This window comes from Myotis myotis, unplaced genomic scaffold (assembly GCF_014108235.1).
Source record: "Myotis myotis isolate mMyoMyo1 unplaced genomic scaffold, mMyoMyo1.p scaffold_m19_p_3, whole genome shotgun sequence".
NCBI lineage: Eukaryota > Metazoa > Chordata > Mammalia > Chiroptera > Vespertilionidae > Myotis > Myotis myotis.
In genome coordinates, this window is record NW_023416335.1 from 86,600,623 (window position 1) to 86,625,864 (window position 25,242).

At 39.4% G+C, this 25,242-nt stretch overlaps 1 protein-coding gene across 3 annotated transcripts in view; it reads left to right on the forward strand.

Moving 5' to 3' along the window:
- The window catches only part of PHF11 (PHD finger protein 11), a 40,412-nt gene that overhangs the window by 9,474 nt on the left and 5,696 nt on the right, over positions 1-25,242 (forward strand). The window contains exons 2-10 of one of the 3 annotated variants that reach the window (XR_004966049.1): positions 698-819; positions 4,906-5,013; positions 9,195-9,325; positions 15,867-15,910; positions 16,100-16,171; positions 18,566-18,630; positions 19,840-19,906; positions 20,572-20,703; positions 20,842-20,945. Coding sequence is in view for 2 of the 3 variants with exons in the window: in XM_036299207.1 (XP_036155100.1) it covers positions 698-819; positions 4,906-5,013; positions 9,195-9,325; positions 15,867-15,910; positions 16,100-16,171; positions 18,566-18,630; positions 19,840-19,906; positions 20,572-20,703 (741 nt within the window). In the remaining variant the exon portion in view is untranslated. The remainder of the gene's footprint in view (positions 1-697; positions 820-4,905; positions 5,014-9,194; positions 9,326-15,866; positions 15,911-16,099; positions 16,172-18,565; positions 18,631-19,839; positions 19,907-20,571; positions 20,704-20,841; positions 20,946-25,242) is intronic. The other 2 variants (XM_036299207.1, XM_036299208.1) reach the window with 2 other exon arrangements.

A 25,242-nucleotide genomic window follows, 5' to 3' on the forward strand; every position in this document is an offset into this window, starting at 1 on the left:
GCCCACTTTTTGATTGACTTGTTTGTTTTCCTTTTGTTAACATTGTTTGCGGGTAGTTTTTATTGCGCGCTAACAGGTGGCGTGGGCCATTTTTGCTAATTTTTTTCGCAAATGGCAATGTTCAGTAAAATTACAATAACTTTAGTTTACGTATTTGTACGTTACCCGCATTCTACTGCTAGTCTATAAAAAACGTATTAATACGTGTCCCGCACTCTACTACCAGTCCACGCTACCAGTCAACGTAAAACGTATAAATACGTTTCCCGCATACAATGTGTTAAGTTGTATGAGTTCCCTATAAGTTTTGGAGATTAAACCCTTATCGGAGATAACATTGGCAAATATGTTCTCCCATGCAGTGGGCTTTCTAATTTCTTTTGCTGTGCAGAAGCTTTTTAATTTGATGTAGACTCATTTGTTTATTTTCTTCTTATTTTCCGTTGTCCTAGGAGCCATATCAGTAAAGATATTGCTACAACATATATCTGATATTTTGCTGCCTTTTGGTTCTTCTAAGATTTTTATGGTTTCCCATCTTACATTTAAGTCCTCTTTCCATTTTGAGTTTATTTTTTATATATGGTGTAAGTTGGTGGTCTAACAAGTGCCTTTCTTCTACTTTAAAACTAATGCAGGTGTTATTGAGACCAAGAAATTTTACTTTTCCATTTCTCATGAGGGATGTTACTTATAGGTGTCTTCCAGGTTGCAAAAAAGATGCAAAGAAGGATATGTGCACTTTGTCCCAAAGACCTCGAGTGTGGTGTCCTGTACTGTGCACAATCAGAGGACATAGCTGCTCATGAAAATTGTTTGGTAAGTTACTTGAAAATACAGGAGTTCTTTCATTAGCCTGTTTGGCTCAGTACATAGAACATCAGCCCTTTGGATTGAAGTGTCCTGGATTTGATTCCAGTCAAGTGGGCCCATGCAGGAGGCAACCAATCGATGTGTCTCTCTCACATCGATGTTTTTCTCTATGTCTTTCCCTTCCCTACCACTTTCTAAAAACCAATGGAAAAATATCTTTTTGTGAGGATTAACAAAAATAAAATAAATAAATACATGAGTTCTTTTAGGGAAGGATATACCAAAATAGAAAAATGGTACTTTAAGTACAAAGAATGATGAGTTGGCCATGGTTTGGGCTTTTAAGTGGGGATTTTGGGAGGATGTTTTTCTAACTTTTTAATTTTTTGGATCTTATTACCTTATGATTACTTTAAATCTTATTTATAACAAGAATTATGAAGAAGCTTTTTAGCCCAGTTGGTTTGGCTCAGTGGTTGAGTGTCAGCTCATGAACCAGGAGGTCCCTGGTTCGATTGCTGGTCAGAGCACATGCCCAGGTTTCGGACTCAGTCCCCAGTAGGGGTGATGATACAGGAGGCAGCCGATCAATAATTCTCATCATTGATGTTTCTGTTGCTCTCTTCCTCTCTGAAATTAATAAAAATATATTTTAAAAATATTTTATAGAAGCTTTTTAAAAGACATTTATTTTAATTTGGGAGAAAAATAGACACCCTCATGATATATGAATTTTTCTATCCATTAACAGGGTCTGTCTCCCCAGTCATTCAGATCTTGTATAAATTTTAGAAATGTTTAATAATTTTTTTCTGTGTAGTTCTAGAACTTCGGGTTAGGCTTATTCCTGAGTTTGTTTTGTTACTTTTTCTTAATACCTGTTTAAAATAAGCTATTATTGGTACATACAAGCACTGTTGATTTTTTTTCAAACACTATTGATTTTTAAAAATTGATCTTGTCCAATAATTTTTGCAAATTCATATTAATTGTAGTAGTCTCTAGATTCACCTGGATATTTTATTTGGACAAGCCTCACCTATAAATAAAGATACTTTTTTTTCTTTTAATTTTTGGGCTTCTTAATTTCTTTTTCTTGTCTTACTGCATTTTTCTAGATCATTCTGTTATAATAGTGATTAGATTTTATTTATTTATAGAAACTTTTAAATAGGGAGCTTTGTCTTATTTCTTATATTAATGGTATGTTTCTAAGATTTTAATTTTGTGTATACTTTAAGTTTTTAATATTTCACTTTATTGAAATAAGGATGTTTCCTTTTATTTCTAGTTTGCTAAAAGAATATTGAATATAAAGAAAAGTTGCACATACAGTACAAAAAATATTTTTGTTGGAACCATTTGAAATTAAATTGGGACAGTCTTACTTTAGTTTGTATTTCCTACAAACAAGGACATTCTTTGACATAATCACAATATGACCATCAAAATCAGGAAATTATCCCCGCCAGTGTCGCTCAGTGGTTGAGCATTGACCCATGGACCGGCACATGGCCAGGTTGTGGGCTCAATCCCCAATGGGGGGGGAGTGGGGGGGCGCGTGCAGGAGGCAGCCAATAAATTATTCTCTCTCATCATTGATGTTTCTCTCTCTCCCTCTCCCTTCCTCTCTCTAAAATCAATAAAAATATATTTTTTAAATCATGAAATTACTATTAATGTATTACTCAAATCACTCAAGTCTTCATCTGTTGTCCTAATAACTTTCTTTATAACAAAGGATTCTAATTCATGGGTTCCAAATGGTTTTCATGTCTCCAATTTTCTCTTTTTAATTTGTTAGTAATATGTTACGTACTTATTTTCTGCTGTTAAACCATTCTGAGATTAACACTATTTGATCATGAGATTTTATTCTAATATACTGTGAATGTTAATTTGTTAATTTTTAGTTAATTTTAATATATAAAACAAAATGCTCCTATTTTAAGTATACAGTTTGAAGAGTTTTAAGACATCTCTTTACCAATGTAACCACCACCAACCATCAAGATATAGAACATTTCCATTACCCAAAAAAGTTCACTTGTACCTCCTTGCAATAACCTCCCCCCCATCCCCGCCCCTGCCCAGTCCCTTGTCTTTTCTTGAATCTCATGTGAAAGGAATCCTATAGCATGTATTCTTTTATATCTGGCTTTTATTTTATTTTATTTATTTATTTATTTATTTATTTATTTATTTATTTTTGCTCAGTATACATTCTTCTATGTTATTGAATGTATCTCTTTTTTTTTCCCTTTCAACTTCTGCATAGTATTCCATTGTATGGATATATCCCAATTTCTTTAACCATTTGCCTATTGATAAAAATATGTGTCATTTCCAGTTTGGGGATATTAGGATAAATCTGCTATGAATATGAGTCTTTATGTGTGAGTATAAGCTTTTATTTCTCTTGGGTGAATACCTAAAAGAGGAATGCTGGGTCATAAATTAAGTGTATGTTTAACTTTAAAAGTAATTGCATTGTTTTACACTACTAACAATGTGTAAGAATTGTATTTGATCCACACCATCGACACTTGGTATTTTCAGTCTTCTTCATTTTTGCTAATCTAGTGAGTGTATATTGGTATCTTAGTATGGTTTTAATTTGCCTGAAGTTTAAAGATATTGAGATTCTTTTCATGTGCTTCTTCAACATTAGTAACTTTTTCTATGAAATGTCTATTCAAATGTTTTGCCCATTTTTAATTGAATTTTTTATCTTATTACTAGAGGCCCGGTGCACAGATTTGTGCACCAGTGGGGGTGGGGTCCCTCGGCCTGGCCTGGGGGGATCGGGCCTAAACTGGCTCTCTGACATCCCCTGAGGGGTCCCAGACTGCGAGAGGGCGCAGGCCAGGCCAAGGGACCCCACTGATGCACAATCGGGGCCAGGGAGGGACTGCTGGAGGGCTCCAGGGCGTGTCTGGCCCATCTCACCCAGTCCTAATTGGCAGGACCCAGCAGCAAGCTAACCTACCGTTCGGAGCGTCTGCCCCCTGGTGGTCAGTGTGCATCATAGTGACTAGTCAAACAGTCGAACGAATGGTCGGACACTTAGTATATTAGGCTTTTATTATATAGTATGAGTTATAAGAGTTTTTCCTATATTCCTGATATACTTTTCAAATATACATATTATGAAAATTTTTTAAAATATTTTTTATTAATTTTTTTTTAGAGAGGAAGGGAGAGGGAGAGAAAGAGAGAAACATCTATGTGAGAGCAGAACATCACTCGATTGCCTCCTATGTGCCCCCTGCTGAGGATCGAGCTGCAACCCAGGCATGTGCCCTGACCTGGAATCAAACTGGCAATCTTTTGGTACCCAGTATGATAACCAACCAACTGAGCCACAACTGCCAGGGCCATATTATGAATATTTTCTCCCAGTCTCTGATTTGCCTTTTTTTTTTTTTATCAATTCTTTCAATGAGCAAAATGTTTTAGTTTTGAGAAAGTCCAACTTACTAACTTTTTCTATATAGTTTCTAAATAGTTTCTGCTTTTTCTAAGAAATCTTTGCTTATATTCCAGTATCACAAATTTTTGTTTTTCATACCCTTTGTTATTTGAGCATATGTGTTACGTTGATTCCGAGGTAGTTGAATTCTTTTGGTTTCAAGTAACACAAAGGGGCTTTGTGATAAGGTTGCTGGGGCATTTCATGTCTCCTAAAGGCAGACATGCAGGCCGGTGTAAGAAACAGGCATTGGAAAGCCATCAGGAACCTCTCTAGCCTCATTTTTGTTTTCTTTTTCTTTTTACAGCTGGCTTGCTCTGAGCATGTGGCTCAGAGCCTATTCTACTTTCCTAGGATAGAAAATCTGATTGGTCCAGCGTGGGGTTAGAGCCCCAACCAGGTTCAGTTAGCCATTGGGGGTCAGGGTTATGGAATAGAAAACATGCCTGGGGATTGGGACCACTTCCAGGAAAAGCAGGGTGGCTTGTGACCTGCTCACACCCCCAAAATGTTGTCACTGCTCTATCATCTTCCACGCCTGGTGATTCCTTTTGGTGCCATTTTCTGACTTGTAGCTCTCACCATTCCTTTGTGCATACTCTTCTCTTCCCAATCTGCAGCTGTATTCTTCAGCACTTGTGGAATGTGAGGATAGTGATCCAAAACATGGTTATAGAAGTTTTAATGTGGAAGCAGTAAAGAAAGAAATCTTCAGAGGAAGGAGATTGGTAAGTATAAATTATGTTATTACTTACAAGATGAACAGACCCTTGGGGGATGCCTTCAAAAGAAAGTCTCTTTGATTAATACACCAAGGATAGAGATGCATCTTGGAGAGCTGAAGGAAGTGGGACCTGTATTGGAAACTCAGGTTGAACATTTAATAATTTAAAATAAACTATCAAATGCTTCATCAGCAAAGTATATATGCCTTAGAATGCTTTTGGCTGTAAGTAGGAGGAATGCTGACTCAAATGGCTTTAACAAAAAGGATGCTTATTTTCTCACTTAGCCAGAGGAGAAGCTGGCTTCAAGGTTGGTTGTTTCAATGGCTCAATGATGTCATCAAGGGCCCATCATCCTCTCTGCCCTCCTATCCACAAAATCAGCTGGTTCCCTTGTGGTCATAGGGTGGCTGCAGGCACCAACTGAAGCATCACAGGCTTTCTCGTTTCTATCTAGGGAAAGAGGAAGTTCATCCCCAAGCATGGAATAAGAGCCCTCAGAGTATTTAATTGCCTGCCCCCCCTTTCCTGCACCCATTGCTAGATGTGACTAACTCGTCAGGGTTTACCCTTGAAGCTGTGGTCAGTTCCTACTGGGCCCATTACTTTAGACTTCCTTATGAAAGGCTTTGCACAGCTTAACAAGCAAGCAGTACAGCAAGTGTAAGTACCTAAAGCCCTTGCCACCACCATGATAGGGTTAATGAATCTGAGAAATATTGATTTAGCCCTTGCACGGTGTCAGCACATACATGGCCAGTTTCCGCACAGCCTGACATGCTTGAGGGTCAGCACAAGTCACTCAGCAAGCAGGTGCTTCACCACGTTTGGGCCTTAGGAGTCCTTGTAGGTGAAAATGAAGACGAGGAAGGAGAATGCAGAGAGAGGGAACAGGATGTGCAGAATGTGGAAGGCAAGAATGACATGGCATGTTTATAAAATTGTGAGCATATGACTCTCCATTCTCTGCATTGACTTCATAGAATTCCTTAGGATGTCCCAGAATGCACACAACCATTCTGTTGTTGTTAGGTAATGAGTTGATTCCGGTTTCTCACTATAACAACTAAAGCTGCAGCAAATCTTTGTACATATATCCTTGTGTATTTGTTTGTTGCTGTAGAGAATATTCCCAGAAGTGGAGTGGCTGAGTGTCAAAGAGAATTCTCTTTAAAATTTTTGAAACATGCTGACACACCGTCCCCCAAAACGAGTGTATCACTTTATGTGTCTGTACATCGGGGATGAGAGAGCACTGCTCCCAGCCCTTGACAAAAATGAATATCCAACTTTATTAATTTTTGCCAGTCTGAAAGGAAGTTTCATCTTGCATTTCTCTAATCACTGGAGATAGGATTATTTTTCTTTAGACATGTCCTGTCTGCTCAGCTCACCCAGCTCCAGCAGTTTTTCAATGACCCCTTCACAAACAGTGGCCCCACCTCATAGCCATGGTCCGTCATTGCGGTCATTCTCTTCCAAACATCCCTGGCCTCCCTCTCCCCACCGCCCACATCCTTACTCTGCTAGCAAAGCCCAACCCTGGGGAAATTGCGTCTGTCTGTTGTCTGCATATGCTGAGTAGCACCCCCACTTGAGCAGTTGGGAACAACAGGCGATAACCCCACAAATGTGTTGACTGATCTTAGAGTCATAGTCACAGACCTCAAAGGGATTCTCCACCCACCACAGTTACTGTTTCATACCCCCTCATCTCTCTTTAAAACCTCTCCCCACCTCATCTTCCTATCCCCAAGTTAATGACTTTTTAAATAGACTATTTTTTAGAGCAATTCTAGGGTCACAGAAAATTTGAGGGGAAGGCACAGAGATTTCTTATATAACCCCCGCCACCCACACATGCATAGCCTCTCCCCACCATCAACATCCCCCCCAGAAAGTACATTTCTTACAAAGTAATGAACCTACATTGACAGATTATAAACTCCCAAAGTGCATAGTGTACATTAGGGTTAATCCTTGGTGCTATACATTTCTTTGCCTGACTTTTACTGAGAAAATGGCAACCATTGGATGGAACTCCTAGTATCCAAACCACCACCCTCCGGACCTCTGTCCCACCTGGACCTTCCTCCTGTGAAAGCTAACCGTCCTCTTGGACTTTGGAGCCAGTCCCCTTCCCTTCTTAAGGACTAGACCCTTGCATTTACCTCTACCCTCTTTACATCAGTATCCCCTTTCTATTACATTATTCCCCTCAGCATGTGAACATGAGCAACTGATCACGTCATCTTAAAAAACAACCCTCCCTTTTACACAAGACACTTGTCAGTGGCAGTGTTCCTTCTCTGTCCTTAGTTGACCTTTCAGCAGTATTCATCACGCAGTTGTCTGTGCCCTGCATTTTGAAGCACTTTATTCTTTGACCTCCTGGATACACTCTGCTAGTATAGCTCTTACCTGTAAGCTGGCTGCTGCTCCCGGGCACCTTGAGCTGTTTTCCTCCTCTGCTCAACCCTTAAAGTTCGGGGTGCCCAGTGCTCCACCCTGGGCTCCTTCCTCCATCATGTGGGAACAGCCTGCCTACGTGACATCATGCAGTTCTCATGGCTTTACCCTTATGCCAGTGACTCTGTATCTCTAACCCTGACAACCAGCCTGGCATATCTACATGGATATCGAACAGCATCTCATGTTAAACTGGCCAAAAATCCATCCTCTACACCAGGGTAGGGAACCTTTTTTCTGCCAAGGGCCATCTGGATATTTATAACATCATTTGTGGACTATACAAAGCTATCAACTTAAAAATTAGCCTGCTATATTTAGTCAAACATTTAATTAACTCATCCCTAATGTCTTGGCAGGGCCAGACCAAATGATTTCATGGGCCTTATACGGCCCTGGGGCCAGACGTTCACCACCCCTGCTACACACACACACACACACACACACACACACACTCACTCACACACACACACACTCACACACACACACATACACACTCACTCCATCCAAACCTGTTCACTCCTCACCTCAATAAACAGCACGTCCTTCAGCCATCATCTCCTCATCAACCTCCCGACCAAGCATCAAGCCCGTCAGTACAGTAGTGAAGTCGCTGGTCTGCCTCTTTTGGGTGGTTGCTGAGCACTACCGATACTTGCCGTGCTTTCTCTCCTGCCCATCCTTACCCCAGCCCGTTCTCCACACAGCAGCCAGCATAGTGTCTTAAAAATATTGCTCAGTTTATGCTCCCCTTGCATGAGGATAAAATCCCAACTCTTTACTCTGGCTTATAAGCCCTACGTGACACAGCCCTGACTACACCTTGGGTCTTGCCCCAGACTCTTCCTTGCCCTCCTCTCTGCTCCAACTACACCAGCGCCCCCTCCCGTACCCCACCCCGACCTCTCGCAGCTCTGCCCCATCCTTCCAGAAAGCCTGCCATTGTCGAAACTCATTCTTGCTGCCAGAACATAAGGCCTTCAGCGTAGAATGTCCTTCCCCCTGGTTGTGTTGTTGTTTGCATGCTAGGAGCTCTTATTATTCACATCTGAGCTTATCTATCACCTCCTTAGAGGCCTTTACCTATCACACAGTCTGTAAAACAGGCCTTGTTACATACAGGGAGAAATGTGGGTCCAAGAGAGGAAGTGACTGGCTGGAGACCACACAGCTCTTATGGCACAGCCAGGAGCTAGCTGTCCAGCCACAGACTCAGTGTCTGTGACAGGACCCAGTGCTCAGAGCCGGACAGTTTTCCAACCCTGCTTTTTGAGATTAGTTTTTTGAAACAAAACAGGTTTTCTGCTTTTTTTTATTGATTTCAGAGAGGAAGAGAGAAGGGAGAGAGAGAAACATCCATGATAAGAGATGATCATTGATCAGCTGCCTCCTGCGCGCCCCCCACTGGGGATCGAGTCCACAACCCAGGCATGTGCCCTTGACTGGAATCGAATATGGGACCCTTCAGTCCGCAGGCCAATGCTCTATCCACTGAGCCAAACCAGCCAGAGCGGTTTTCTGCTTTTAATCAGATCATTACAAAACAGTCTGTGCCAAGTGTTCTAGTTAGCTAACCAGCCAAATGTAAGTAATGTTGTACCTCAGGACATTAGGGTTACTGACTTAAAAATAATATTTAATAGCATGTTTAATTTTAAATTTTAAGAAAGATTATGAGAACAGGTGCTTACTCAGTAATATCTGTTCTTCTGTAGAAATGCACATTTTGTGATGAAAAAGGAGCCACCGTGGGATGTGATAAAAAATCCTGTCCCAAGAATTACCACTTTTTCTGTGCCAAGAATGACCGTGCTGTTCTACACACTGGATCTGGAGGAATTTATAAGTATTTAATAAAACAGTTTTAGAGCCACATTTGGGGGGACTGGAATAAAATAAGGAATGGTTTAAGATTAAGGCAAAGATACATATATTTTTAATTCTCACCCGAGGAGATGTTTATTTTTTTAGAGAAAGGGGAGGAGGGGGTAAGAGAGAAAAAGAAACATTGAAGTGAGAAACTGGGGATTGAACCCGCAATCTAAGTATGTGTCCTGATTGGGGAATCTAACCTTCAACCTTCCAGTGTACAAGACAATACTCGAACCAACTGAGCCACACTGGCTAGGGTGCAAAGAGATTTTTAAAACTAATTTTATGCTAATTATTTCTAAGTAAGAACTTAGTTTGGGGTCCCTGGTTGGGAATCTGACTTCACAACACCTTCTCCATATATCATGGGAAGAAAATAAGTAGGGTTGCTTTTGGTTTTGGTTGTAATCTTCCTACATTCCTTCTTTTCTGGTGGAAAGAAAGCATTGGTTGTCAGAGTGGCATGAGTGACCTAGTGATCTACATAATGGGTAGCCGTGAGACGGAACCAGTTTACATTTGCTCTTTCCTATAAACAGGAAAGGAGCCTTACTTGTTAGCCACAGGTCTATTGTTTATCCATCTTGTCTGCTCAATAAGTACCTTTTCCCACCATGGTCACCACTATCATACCTATAAATAACTTCTAAAAATTATAAACTATGCAACAAATACAGTAATCAGTCTTTCAGTTATTAAAGAAACTTACCTTGTTTGTATTGCTTTTGACTTTTAAATCTTGTGTCATGTCCTTAATAATTCTTTAAATGTTAATTTTAACCCAATAAGGCATATTTCTTTTTTTTTCTTAATCCTCACCAATGGACATGCTCATCAATTTTAGAGTGAAAGGAAAAGAGAGAGAGGGAGAGAGAACAAAATATAAATGTGAGAGAGAAACGTCGATTGGCTGCTTCTCATACATGCCCCAACCTGGGACCAAACACGAAACCCAGGTATGTGCCCTGACCGGGAATTGAACCCATGACCTTTTGGTGTATGAGACAATGCTCCAATCAGCTGAGCCACACTGGCCAGGGCCTAATAAGGCATATTTCAAGTCCAATAGAATTATATTTATTTTATCCAGGGAGAAACTTGAGCTCCCTTTCGATGAAAAGTTTCATTTCAGTTAAATAATTATATAATTTAGTAAAAACAGTAAGCCAACTGTTAACTAAATTGATTCAGGCTACTTAGGTTGTTTTCATATCTTGGCTATTGTAAATAAAGCTGTAATGAACATAGGGGTGCATATAGTTTTGCAAATTAGTGTTTTTGTTTTCTTCAGATAAATACCCAGAAATGGATTGTATGGTAGTTCTAATTTTAATTTTTTGAGGAATTTCCATGCTGTTTTCTGTAATGGCTGCATCAATTTATATTTCCACCAATCGTGCACAAGGTTTCTCCACATCCTGACCAACACTTCTTATTTCTAGTCTTTCTGATAATAGCCATCCTAACAGGTGTGAGGTGATATCTTATTGTGATTTTGATTTGCATTTCCTGACGATTAATGATGTTGAGTGAAACTGAATGATGGTTGAGGGCATGAGGGTTCATCATATCTCCTCCACATTTACATATGTTTGAAAATTTTCATATTAAAAAAAAAATTACCTGGCAAATGAAAGTGCTCAGAGATACCAGAATCCAAAGGGTGAGGAGATTAATTTTGATTGGGAGAAGAGGTGGGGTGGCTGGGAAAACTAAATGGAGGAGGTGGGAACTGGTGTGAGACAGGAAGCATTCATTCATTCCTGTAGGTGAGGGGACCCTGCATCTTAGGGGTCAGCACCATAGGGAAGGAAGGAGATGTAGGTAGGGACTGAGGAGGAAGAAAGGATGGAAAGAAAATGCAGCTTGAGCAGATCCTTAAAATTCACCATTTCTTCTTCATAACTTTGCTACTTCTCTTCTGGGGCACTGATCAATTCTAGATTCATGCAGTTCAAACCTAAAATTTAGGCGAGATGCCTGTAGAGTTAGAAAACTGTGCTTCCCAAATTAATACATGCAGTTTTGTGCTAAATATTTATTGTTGAAAATCAGAACTTTGTATAGTCAGATAAAATTTTGTATATCTTAGATGTTGGGTCCTTAGGTGTCTTTATTCAGTAAAAACCTACTGATTACTATCTATAAACTAGTATGTTCGGAATATCTAGTCAGGGCTAAACCCTTCAAGAGAGCATCCTGACCTTTCTGAGGCCCAAGAACATGGAGAACACCTGGCAGAGGCTCCATCTGTCTTGATGTGGGTCAGTAACTTACACAGGTTCGAACAGATTTTTCTTTTTGGCTTAACTTTAAAATTTTTTCAATTAGAGACGTTCAATATTTTATTAGTTTCAGGTGTACCACATAGTGATTAGACATTTATATAATTTATGAAGTGATTCCTTCAATAAGTTTTTCACCCACCTGGCACCCTTATAGTTATTACCATATTATTGACTATTTCCCGATGCTGTACCTTATGTCCCTGTGCCTCTTTTGTACCTATTTTCTACTTCGTAATCACTTCATCTTTTTCTCCAGCCCCCAGCTCCACTCTCATCTGGCAACCATCAGTTTGTTCTCTGTATCTATGAGTCTTTTTCGATTTTGTTTGTTCATTTATTTTGTTCTTTAGAGTCCACATATAAGTGAAATCTATATTTGTGTTTCTCTGTCTGACTTATTTCACTTAGCATAATACCCTGTGGGTCCATCCATGTTGTTGCAAATGGTAAGATTTCATTATTTTTATGGCTGAGTAATATTTCATTATGTTTGTACAACTTCTTTATCCATTGCCTTTTTTAAAATTGATCTTTATTGTTGAAAGTATCATAGATGTCCCCATTTTCCCCCCATTGACCCCTTCTAGCACACATCCGCCCCCTGCCCCAGGCCTTCACCACACTATTGTCAATGCCATGGGTTATGCATATATGCATATAAGTTCTTTGGTTAATCTCTTCCCTCTGAGGTTGGACAGTCTGTCCCATGTTTCTGTCTCTGGATCTGTTTTGTTCTTCAGTTTATTTTGTTCATTAGATTCAACATATGAGTGAGATCGTGTGATACTTGTCTTTCTCTGATTGGCTTATTTCACTTAGCATAATACTCTCCAGATCCTTCCATGCTGTCTCAAAGGATAAGATATCCTTCTGTTTTTACTGCTGCAATAGTATTCCATGGTGTAAATGTACCACAACTCTTTTTTTATCCACTCATCTACTGATGAAACAGGCACTTGGGCTACTTCCAGATCTTAGCTATTATGAATTGCACTGTTATGAACATAGGGATGCATACATTCTTTCTGATTGGCTTTGGTTTCTTAGGATATATTCCTAGAAGTGGAACTACTGTGTCAAATGGGAGTTCCATATTTAATTTTTTTGAGGAAACTATCCATTGTCTTTTGATGGATTATTTAATCTGTTTATACTTAAAGTAATTATTGCAAGGCATATAGATATTTCCATTTTATTATTGTTTTCTGATTGGCTCTGTAATTCTTCTCTGTTCCTTTGTTATTCTCTTACTCTCTTGTATGTTGATGACTTTCTGTAGTGTTGTGTTTGATTCCTTTCTCTTTATTTCTTGTATATCTTTTGCAGGCTTTTGGTTTGTGCATCATATATCCCAAGCTATGTTTACAGCAGTCTGTATTAGGTTGGTGGTTGCTTAAATTTGAACACATTCTAAAGTTACAACCAGTTTTACTCTCCACCTCCACATTTATTTTTACACCATTTTTTTTTTTACTTGTGTGTGTGTGTGTGTGTGTGTGTGTGTGTCCCTTGATTTAACTGTTGTAATTACTCGTATTTTTTGCTGCTTCTCCTTTTTTCCTCCTCCTTCAACTCTCTCTCTCTCTTTAACCTTTCTTGTAATACTGGTTTGGTGATGATGAACTCCTTCAGCTTTTTCTTGGCTGGAAAGCTCTTTATCGCTCCTAATATTCTAAATGATAGTCTTTCTGGGTGGAGTAACCTTGGTTGTAGGTCCTTGCTTTTTATCACTTTAAATATTTTGTGCTAACCCTTCAGGCCTGCAAAGTTTCTATTGAGAAATCAGCTAACAGTCTTATGGGAGCTCCCTTAGTTTTCTAACAGTTTGTTTTGATGCTTTTAAGATTCTCTCTTTGTCTTTAACCTTTCGCATCCTATATAATAAAAGACTAATATGCAAATTGTCCCCTTGGGAGTTCGGCTGACCGGGAGTTCGACTGCTTGGCAATGATGTGCACTGACCACCAGGGGGCGGCGTGGAACGAAGGAAGGCCCTGATTGCCGGCCAGGCCTAGGGACCCTACTCATGCACAAATTTCATGCACTGGGCCTCTTGTTTTATTTTATTTATTTTTATTATTGAACGTATCATAGATGTCCCCTTTTAACCTTTGGCATTTTAATTATGCATCTTGGTGTGGGCCTCTTTGGGTTCATCTTTTTTGGGACTCTCTGCACTTTCTAGACTTGTATGTCTATTTTCTTTGCCAGATTAGGGAAGTTTTCTTATTTCGTCAAATAAATTCTCGATCCATTATTCTCTCTCTTCTCTTTCTGGTAGTGCTATGATGTGAATGTCATTACATTTTATGTTGCCCTGGAAGTCCCTTAAACTATTTTCATTTTTTAAAAATTATTTTTTCCTTTTGCTGTTCTGCTACCTTGTCTTCCATATCACTGATTTAATTCTCTGCTTCATCTAATCTGCTATTCCATCTAATGTAGTCTTCATTTCAGTTCTTGTATTCTTCATGTCTGACTGGTTCTTTATTTTTTCTATCTCTCTTTTTTTTTAAGCTTCCTATCTTTTATTGAACGTCTCACTGATACCATCTACTCTTCCCCTAAGTTCACTGAGCATCCTTATAACCATTATTTTGAATGCTGCATCTGGTAGATTGCTTGCTTCCATTTTGTTTAGTTCTTTGTCTGGAATGTTGTTCTGTTCTTTCATTTGGGACCTGTTTCTTTGTCTTCTCATTTTGGCTGCCTCCTTGTATTTGCTTCTATGTATTAGGTAGAACTGCTGTATCTCCCAGTCTTGGCGGAGTGGCCTTATGTAGAAGGTGTCCTGTGGGGCCCTGTGGCGTAGTCTCCCTGTTCACTTGAACTGGGTGTTCCAGTGGTGTCCTTTGTGTGGGTTTTATGTGCCCTTCCATTGAGTTGAACCTTGATTGCTGTTGGCACATCAGTGGGTGGGATTGATCCTCAGGCTGACAGATTGTGAGGACTGGCAATGACTACAGCAAAGCTGTTGTGCAGGGGCTGACCCCACAAAGTGGGATTTCCTTTAGCAGTGCTCTGGTGCCTGCTGAGGCCACTATTTGGGTGTCATTTGTGGCACTAATTGGTGGTGCTCTGGTATGGTCTGAAGCCAGCCCCCAGGTGTGTTGTTTCCAGGGCCTCTTAGGAGGGGCTCCTGTACAGGCCAAGGTCAGCTGCTGTTTGGCCTGAGGCCACCTGGTAGGAGCTGCCTGTGCTGGGAGTGGAGGCACGTGATAGTGGTTATGCTGTGGAATGAGGCTGGCTTCTACTAGCTCCAGGCTTGGGACTGGTAGCAAGAGGTACATGGAAAGCTGAGGCCAGTCAGTGTTCATTTGGGGTTTGTGGATCTTTTAGAAATTTTAGGAAATTCCACAGAGCTTGTGTGGATTAGCCTCTGAAAGGTGTTTGGGTGGGTATGGGAATTGGGCGGGGCGGGGTGTCGGGGAATCACCAGGCCAAGGTGAACTCTGTTAGCCAGGTTGACTCAGATTTTTTTGTCCACCAGCACCTGCAGGTTGTATGTGGGGATGAGTCAACAACAGACCAATGGTGCCTGATGGCACTTTTGTCCTGAGAGAGCTACTCCTCCAGGTCTTACTTGAAGCCAGACTAGTTCCTCCACATATGTCCCTGGCACTTTTTAAGCTTCTTTCCCTTCTCTAAAACTTAGGGTGAGTGAGTCTGTACTCAAGTCTTTTAAGAGGTTGTCTGGGTCTTACAACAGACCTCCTCCACACCCAGACTGGGTCCCTGCTGATTTCATAGCCACACGTGGTGGGGTCTCCTCTTCCTGGCACTGGTCTTCTGGGCTGGAGAGTCTGGTGTGGGGCTAAGGAGTGAGGGGCCTCCACAGCCAAGATATCCCTCCCAGTTCTTAATAGCCACACATGGGTGTGGGGATAGCGCATTTCATATCTCTGCCTCTCCTACCAGTCTTGACATGGGTTTTCTTTATATCCTTAGTTATGAGTTTTGTTCAGCTAAGACTTTCAGGTGATTCTCAGGAGTGGTTGTTCTATAATTTAGTTGTAAATTTGATGTGGCCATGGGAGGCGACCAGCACAGCGTTTACCTATATTTCCATCTTGACTGGAAGTCTCAAACAGCATTTTTCTTTAACAAATATTTAGGGCAATACTATCATAAAGATAGTTTAATTCCTTTTTAAATCACGAAAATAGGCATAATATTTGAAAAGTGTAAGTAAAAATATTTAACAATTCTTTGAAATTGCATTTTCAGAGTGTTTTGCCAAGAACATGATCCATCGAGAGAAACTCAATCTGGTAAGTCTCTAAAATTTAGTATCATGGGTTTAAAGAAAAGTAATCATTCAGGTAAGACATGAAATAACCTGATTTACTAGCCTCACTGAATTAAAATAAAAATTTCTGAATTAAAAATTTTACACATAAAATTGTCATTTTCTTTGTACAGTGTATCATATAATGTACTAAGTTTTCTTTGTGAACTAGGCCTCCTCTCTGTAAAGCCTTTGTCTCGTGTCTTCCATCCTCACTGCATTCAGAAGACTGTCTCACAACAAGGTAAAAAGCTCTGCCTTTTTGTGACTGCTTCTCTTCTAAAAGAATATCAGAATTTTTAGTAGATAAAATTGATAAAGTGCTGCATGGCCCCTAAATGAAAGTGTCCTAAGAATGCATGGTTAGCATTTCAGTTCTAATTAATGGTTAGCAATTAAGTTCTAAAATTGGACCCTGTCTGAATGGAAGTATGGGATGGACATTCATTCATGAATGGTTTCCACGTACTGTCAGAAAAAGCAGTATCTTTCTAGCACAGAATCTGGAATGCTCCTTGTGGACTGGAGTTAGGACCTATTTGGAAAAGGCTCAATTCTTTGTCATGCCAACTTCATTTTATCCAAACAATATCATTACCCTCATTTTTGAGTCATTATTGAAGCAAAATTTTTGGGCTGGAGCACACGGTGTTTGTTCCCTGGGCAGGATGTCCCAGATTCTTTGTCCGCTGGAATCGAAGAATGAATCCACGGACAGAAGGTGGTATAGCAAAGGTGGAAATTTATTAAAGAACAAGTACAAAAGGGTCCCACTGAGTTCCCTTTCCCTGTGGCTTATAAAGGCTACAGAGCCTGTGCCTTGATATCCCCTCTGGTCACTATTCCTTTGGATTGGTTACTATAGTAACTCCTGGGCTCAGAGGTAGAACCTCACATGAAACATATGAGGTTCTCCCCCCTCCTTCCTTATTGTTTTCCTATTCCCTTTGGGCTTTTACTTCTGGATGAGGGGCTTCCTTCCCTTTATTTTGTAAATGTAGACCTTTTGCTGTTCCCTGCTCCCTCATTCTATGGCAGTGATGGTGAACCTTTTGAGCTCAGCTTGTCAGCATTTTGAAAAACCCTAACTTAACTTTGGTGCCATGTCACATAGGGAAATTTTTTGGTATTTGCAACCATAGTAAAACAAAGATTTATATTTTTGATATTTATATATTTAAATGCCATTTAACAAAGAAAATCAACCAAAAAAATGAGTTCGCCTGTCACCTATGACATGCGTGTCATAGGTTCACCATCACTGTTCTATGGAAATGTACCTGTTGCAGCTTTTCAGCTCCCCTATTTTATGGAAATATACCTTCTGCTGCTCTGCAACTCTGTGCTTCTTCCATGGTCCTCTTAATTTCTAAAATTTCCTAAAACCTGTTTTTTCACCCCTAAAAATTCCTGTTTGAGTACCTTTTTTAAAAAGAATGGGTTGATGTTTTGGGGAAGAATAAAAAATCGTAAATTTACATTATTTTGAAATATGTGTTGCTAGCAGGAATTCGGTACACCTCATATGTAGCAAGCATTGCCCACAGTTTAGGTCCCAATGAGGGTGGACTAGAGACATATAAAGTACTCTTCTTAGGAATTACTGGGTATTAATAAAATAAGCTGTTCAGAACTAAATGCCATTTCAATACAATATCCTTTTCTTTACTTTTTTTTTTTTTTTTGGTTGAAAACATTACTCTTTTAACTTATTAAGAAATACTATGAAAAACCCTGTTGTCAATTACTGTTTATTGACAGGAAAGGTAACAATAATGTATTAGTTTTAAAAAGCAGATTATAACACTGGTAGTGAATCCTCTCCCCAGAAGATTGTCTTTTGAATTCTTCCCAAAATTGTCTGTGTATACAAACTTACCTACTACTGTACTTTGCTTTTTCACTTAATATATTCTAGAGATCCTTCCATGTCAACACAAGTGGATCTGCCTCACTTTTAAAAGGCTGCATAATGTCCCATTGTGTACATTATTTAGTCACATAACTGAACTAGTCTCTGTATGATGGGCATTTAGGTTACTTCCAGTTTTTCTACCACATTTAATACTGTAGTTAGCATTTTTCTCCATTCAACTTTGTGCCTTTATGAACTATACTATTAGGAAAACTTTCTTTCAGTAGATTGCTGGATCAAAGAGTATAAAAAATGAAACTGAGTAACTATTGGTTAATTATCTTCCAAAGAGGCTGCACCAGCAGTACATAATTACCCAAATCCTTGCAAACATTAGATACTGAGCACCTTCATCTTTGTCGATCTGTTTTTACTTTGCATCTTTACTTGAGTGAAATTGAGTGTATTCCCCTATCTTTTGATCAATTATATTTATTTTCCTGTCGCCCAGTCTGTTTTCCTATTCAATGAACCCTCTCCCCAGAGGGCTCCCAATTTGCCCATTTTTCTACTCCAGTGTCTTTTTTTGGTATTGATTTATGAGATCTTTTTATATTTTTTAAATTGGCCTTTTATCATAGATGTTGCAAACATTTAGTCCAAGTTTGGCATATCTTTTGACTTTGTAATAACTTTTGGCATGTAAGAGTTTTACATTTTATGTAATCAAGCATCAGTCTTTTCCTTTATGGATTCTGATTTCTACATGATTTACGTTTTCAGCTCATTTTTCAGGAGTACAAAGAAAAAGAAAGAAGGCAGATCACTCAACAAGCATTTCTGTACAGGTACTTTGACTTAATTTTATTATAGCTTTAAGTTTCTGCTTACAAAGTCCTCATTTTAACCATTCTGGATTTCAGGTGAAATGATAGAACCTTAATGAAATGAATATTAAAGAGAAGTTAGATGTGACAGTCCTATAGCTCCTATAACACATCCCCTGGTACCAAATTAGTAAGAAGAATCTGAACCCATATAGTGCTTATGATCTTAAAATGATTAGAGGTAAGGTCGAGCATCCTTACCTAGCCAAGTATTTCCCAGCTGCATGCTCCATACTTGACCTAATTTGTAATTTATAATTTTCTGGATTACTGTTGTGTGTAAAGCATATGAAAATGTTTTGGGGATTTCAAAAAGTTTTTTATGCACCAGGTCATATAAGCAACCTTCACCTTTCTCCTGTTTATATAAGAGTTACTTGTCACAACTCTTGATGTTTTGTCATACAAAACAAAAATACATTTGATATTTACATCAACAGATGAATATGGGGCATGATTTTCACCATAGGCATATCACTGAATTATACAAAAAAGATTGGTTTGCATTTTATACAACATTCTGAAACGGAATTTTTGGACTGGAACCCGGATTGTTTGTCCGCCAGAGTCGAAGAATGAATCCACGGACAGAAGGTGGTATAGCAAAGGTGGAAATTTATTAAAGAACAAGTACAGACTTCCACGTAGGGAAGGGGGAGAGTCCCACAGAACGGATTCCCACAGGAGGAATGAAGGGTTCCACTGAGTTCCTTTCCCTATGGCTTATAAAGGCTGCAGATCCTGGTGCCTTGATATCCCCTCCGATTGGTCACTATTTCCTTAAGACTGGTTACTATAGTAACTCCTAGGCTCAAAAGTGTGAGGTTCTCCCCTGCCCCCTCCTTCCTTATTGGTTTCCTATTCCCTTTGGGCTTTCTTCTTCTCCCCTGAATGAAGGGCTTCCTTCTCTTTATTTTGTAAATATAGACCTTTTGCTGGTCCCACCCTCATTCTATGGAAATATACCTGTTGCAGCTTTTCAGCTTCCCTATTCTATGGAAATACACCTGCTGCTGCTCTGCAACTCTGTGCTTTCTCCATGGTCCCCTTAATTTCCAAACTTTCTAAAATTTCCTAAACCTGTCTTATTTTAGCCCTAAAATTTCTGTTTCAATTCAGTGCCAACAGTAAAATCAGTATAAAGTAACCTTGATTTTTCTCTCCTTCTAGGTACCTAAACTAACAACAGTAAACAGGTCCGAAAAACAAATGGAAGAAGAGGATAGCAGACACACAGGTTTGCTATAAGTTTTTTTCTGTAACAAATATGACCTATAATACTTACAAAAAAAGATGAGCCATGTGTTTCAAAGTTGGTATCCCACTTTATTCTTCTAGACCTGTAATAACTAATTTATAAGAATAAAATTTTTTGTCTTAATCCTTTTTATCATAACCCCAGCAGATCAAAATAACTTAGGTTGGGACAGTCCATCACTCTTCAGTATTGAGAGGATATTGTCTTTGATAAAGAAGGCAAGATAGTGTGAGCTTAGAATACAGTAATGTGCCACCCTCACACTGAGATTCCCTGCTCCCCGGGAGCCAGTACTGGCAGCTTTCTGTTCTTAAGCAGATAGATGTTCTATAACAAGTCACTGTGACAGAAAAATAACAAAGGCTGTCATCTCAAAAGAGTTGAAGCTAAATTGGAGAACATTGTCTTGCTTCATATAATTATTCTAAACAAAGTTTTTCACATTTTCATAACATTTCATTCATTGTTTCAGCTAGAAAAAATGAGGTTTGATGAAATTACAATTAATAGACAACCTAAAGGTACTGTATATGTTAACTAATTATGCTCATCTACCACTAGGCAATGTCTTAAGAAGACTATAAAGTGATTTATAACAGCTTCCCTAACACTGTTTCCTTCTAAAATGTTTTTCTTATTCTTAGATGCAATTGTGAAAGTTGCTTTTCTCAAGAAATGTAAGGAAGCAGGACTTCTTAATGATTTATTTGAAGAAATATCACAAAAACTTCATTTGATTCAGGAAAGACTCATGGATGAGAATATTTCAGAATCAGGTACTAAAATAGCAAAATTCCTATACAGAGACTTCTCACAGACCTACATATAAAACAAAACCAAAAACCTGTACACATTTTCTATCTGAAGTATTATTTTCCTTTTTTTTCATTCTTTAATAAAATCCATTGTTCCAGATCTCCTGTCTTTTACAAATCTACAGGATGTGGGCAATTCACAAACTCATTAATTTTGTAAAAAGTATCCTGATGCCATGAAGGTTTTCAAGTATTTTCCAAAGGTGTGTATAGCAGAGAGTAACCAGCAAGAGATGGGCACTTCAGAACCAAACTCAGTCACACATCCACCCCCACAGATGAGCACACTTGTTGCTAAGATCTGAGAATGGCATTATGTTAGTTTTGATTTGACTCAAATTCTGTTCCTTAGTAAACCAAGTATCTTTTTTGGTATGTTCAAGTTTAAAGTATGGAAGTAATTTTACTGTTCTGACTGATGTTTGACTTAGTTAAATGTGACCTTTCATTGGGAACTCTTTGGAAAGCTGAAGTTCCATTCGTATGTGCAGATATATAGCCACTTAGCCTTCTTATCATTTCTCCTATGAGCGTAAAACCTTTATTATAAATAATGCTATTTTGTAAGAAAAAGCGTGATCGTCTATATTTTAAGCAATAGTATAAAATAAATGGTTATTTGAAAGGGATTATTTTCTATAGGACAAAACCAAAAAATGAAATTAAGAGCAAACATATCTTGAAGCTCATTCAATGCATTCTTTTGTCTAGACCAGGGCGGGGGCAAACTTTTTGACTCGAGGGCCACAATGGGTTCTTAAACTGGACCGGAGGGCCGGAACAAAAGCATGGATGGAGTGTTTGTGTGAATTAATATAAATTCAAAGTAAATGCCGAAACCGGTTTGGCTCAGTGAATAGAGCGTCGGCCTGCAGACTGAAAGGTCCCAGGTTCGATTCCGGTCAAGGGCATGTACCTGGGTTGCGGGCACATCCCCCAGTGGGAGATGTGCAGGAGGCAGCTGATCGATGTTCCTCTCTCATTGATGTTTCTAACTCTCTATCTCTCTCCCTTCCTCTCTGTGAAAAATCCATAAAATATATTAAAAAAAAAAAAAATTTCAAAGTAAACATCATTACATAAAAGGGTACGGTCTTTTTTTATTATTTCAATAGTTTTATTCATTTCAAACATTTTAACAAGAAGAATGTAAACACTAATTATTATAATTTGAAACTTCAAAAAGTGGAGGAATCATAGCACAATAACATACCTTATATTGAAGATGGCAAAGGCAAAATAAAATTGCCTAACAAAGGAAAGGTACAAAAGCCTTTCAAATTAAACTTAAATATAATAAAATAATTTAAAACTAAAACAAATAGGAAAGAACAAAATGTGTAAACAGTAAATTAAACATTTTCTTTAGTGCAGCTTCCAAATTATGCCCGGGACATAGATGTAGATGGCAATGTAGACTGGGTTGGAAGGTTTTTGGTATTTAAAACATCAACTTCAGTGGGAACAGTGTTGTTGGTCTCCTTTTTTAGCTAATGCATCAAAGTCTGGAGTTAGTTTTGTTGTGGCTATTCTCAGGATATATCTGAGGTGTTCGTCAGTTAAGCTGAATCTGTGAGGGGCTTTGTTGATGTTCATGACGCTAAATGTCTGCTCACAAACATGGGTTGACCCAAACAGCACCAGTATCTTCTTCTTTTTTTTTTTTTTTTTTTTTTTGTTGTTGTTTTTTTTTTAAATTAAATCTTTATTGTTCAGATTATTACATTTGTTCCTCTTTTTTCCCCCCCATAACTCCCCTCCTCCCAGTTCCCGCCCCACCCTCCGCCCTCACTCCCCACCCACTGTCCTCATCCATAGGTGCACGATTTTTGTCCAGTCTCTTCCCGCATCTCCCACACCCTTTTCCCCCCCAAGAATAGTCAGTCCATTCCCTTTCTATGTCCCTGATTCTATTATAATCACCAGTTCATTCTGTTCATCAGATTATTTATTCACTTGATTCTTAGATTCACTTGTTGATAGATGCATATTTGTTGTTCATAATTTGTATCTTTACCTTTTTCTTCCTCTTCCTCTTCTTAAAGGATACCTTTCAGCATTTCATATAATCCTGGTTTGGTGGTGATGAACTCCTTTAGCTTTTCCTTATCTGTGAAGCTCTTTATCTGACCTTCAATTCTGAATGATAGCTTTGCTGGATAAAGTAATCTTGGTTGTAGGTTCTTGGTATTCATCACTTTGAATATTTCTTGCCACTCCCTTCTGGCCTGCAAAGTTTCTGTTGAGAAATCAGCTGACAGTCATATGGGTATTCCCTTGTAGGTAACTGAGTTTCTTTCTCTTGCTGTTTTTAAGATTCTCTCTTTATCTTTTGCTCTTGGCATTTTAATTATGATGTGTCTTGGTGTGGTCCTCTTTGGATTCCTTTTGTTTGGGGTTCTCCGCGCTTCTTGGACCTGTAAGTCCATTTCTTTCACCAGGTGGGGGAAGTTTTCTGTCATTATTTCTTCAAATAGGTTTTCAATATCTTGCTCTCTCTCATCTTCTGGCACCCCTATAATTCTGATGTTGGTACACTTGAAGCTATCCCAGAGGCTCCTTACACTATCCTCGCATTTTTGGATTCTTTTTTCATTTTGCTTTTCCGGTTGGGTGTTTTTTGCTTCCTCGCATTTCAAATCATTGACTTGATTCTTGCGCTCCTCTGGTCTGCTGTCGGGAGTCTGTATAATATTCGTTATTTCAGTCCGTGTATGCTTAATTTCTAGTTGGTTCCCCATCATAACATCGAGGGTCTCATTAGTTTTCTTGTAGATCTCATTAAGTTTATCGGCGGCTTCTAAACAGTTCTTGAGAGACCTTAAAAGTGTGGTTCTGAACTCTATATCTTCCATTGACAATTTTGTCCTGTTTCTTTGTCTCCGCATTTTGTTATGCTTCCTTGGTGCACCCCCTAGTGGTCTTTGTGCGCAGTCTTATAGTTAAACCTTGATTGTTGTAGCTAATACCAAGGAGGGTTTGACCTCCAGGCCAAGTGGCTATGAGAATCAGCTGTGTCTGCAGTGAGAGAACTTCTGTCCTCTAGGGAGGTGCTAATCTGGCGTTTGCCTGAGGCTATCCGGCAAATGCCTCTGTGCAGGGCTTGGGCGGGGCGGGTCGCACAGGATCAACAGGGTGGGCCGGAGAGAGCAGTTATGGCGGCTCTCAGTCCTGTCCCCAGGGGCTCTGCCTCTCTGAGTCCCAGCACCCGCTGCAAACCTCGGAGAGAAAGCTGCACTCGCTCTGACCGAAGCCAGACAGTCCCGCTTCTCCCGTTTGAGTCTGGGTCCCTAAAGACTCGCCTATATCTGGAGCTCAGAGTCTGCGACTCCCTCCCGATTGAAAACGCCAACCGCGCCCTCCGCCGCCAGCCCGCTCCACGCACTCCACACCTCAGAATTTGACTTCAGCACTGCGCCTCCTCTGAGTGTCCATATGCGTTTCTCTTTCCTCCTAGTTGTAGGACTTCCACTCAGCCAGCGTTCCTGTGGTTCTGGGTGATGTCCATTCCGTTTTTTTAGTTACACTTTTGAAGTAGTTGTTCAAGGCAGCAAACTCCGGCGTTAACCTATGCCGCCATCTTGGTTCTCCTGTTGTTGTTGTTTCAGCACCAGTATCTTCTGTGCCATCCTCCGGATGTTTGGAAAAGTGGCTTCATTAAGTGAAGCATAAAAGTCTCTTAGTTCAAGAGAGCTGAATTTCTCCTTTAGGACAAAGTCAGACTGAAGATCGATGAGTTCCAGTTGCACCTCTTCTGGTGCTGTTTCAGGGTTTTGTGACAAAGGACAGGCCACCAGTTGAAGTGACTGGTCAATTTTTTCAACATCAGAAAACCGACGACAGAATTCTGCATGCAGGTCATCCAGTGATTTGCTGTATTTCTTCACGTTTTGGATAGTCTCCTTCTGTGTGGCTAGTGTGGCAAAATGAGTGAAGACTTTGTCTGAAATTTGTCTGGAAAAGAAAATCAGCTTCGATTTAAAGGCTTTCACATTAGTGTACATGTCATGTACATACTGATCTTTTCCCTGTAGCTTCACATTTAGCTCATTCAAATGTGAAAATATATCTATAGCAAATGCAAAGTCACACAGCCAGTTCTTGTCACTCAGCTCAGTAAATTCGTCAGACTTCCCCTTTAATTTCAAAAATGCACCAATCTCTTCTTTGAGCTCCCACACTCGGAAAACTTTGCCCAAACTCAACCAGCGGACACGAGAATGGTAAAGTAAGTCGTGGTGATCCGCATCAGTTTCCTCCAGAAACTTAATAAACTGACGGTGCTGAAGTCCCTTTGCTCGAATGAAATTAACAAGCTTTACGACTGGATTAACAACATGATTAAGTTGTAGTATAGACTTGCACAATGATTCCTGGTGAATAATACAGTGAAGAAAAAGAACATCTTGGTTAGGGTTCTCCTCTTTCACTTTATCCTGAATTCTTTTTAGCAGTCCAACATTTTTTCCAGTTAAATTTGGAGATCCATCTGTCGTGACA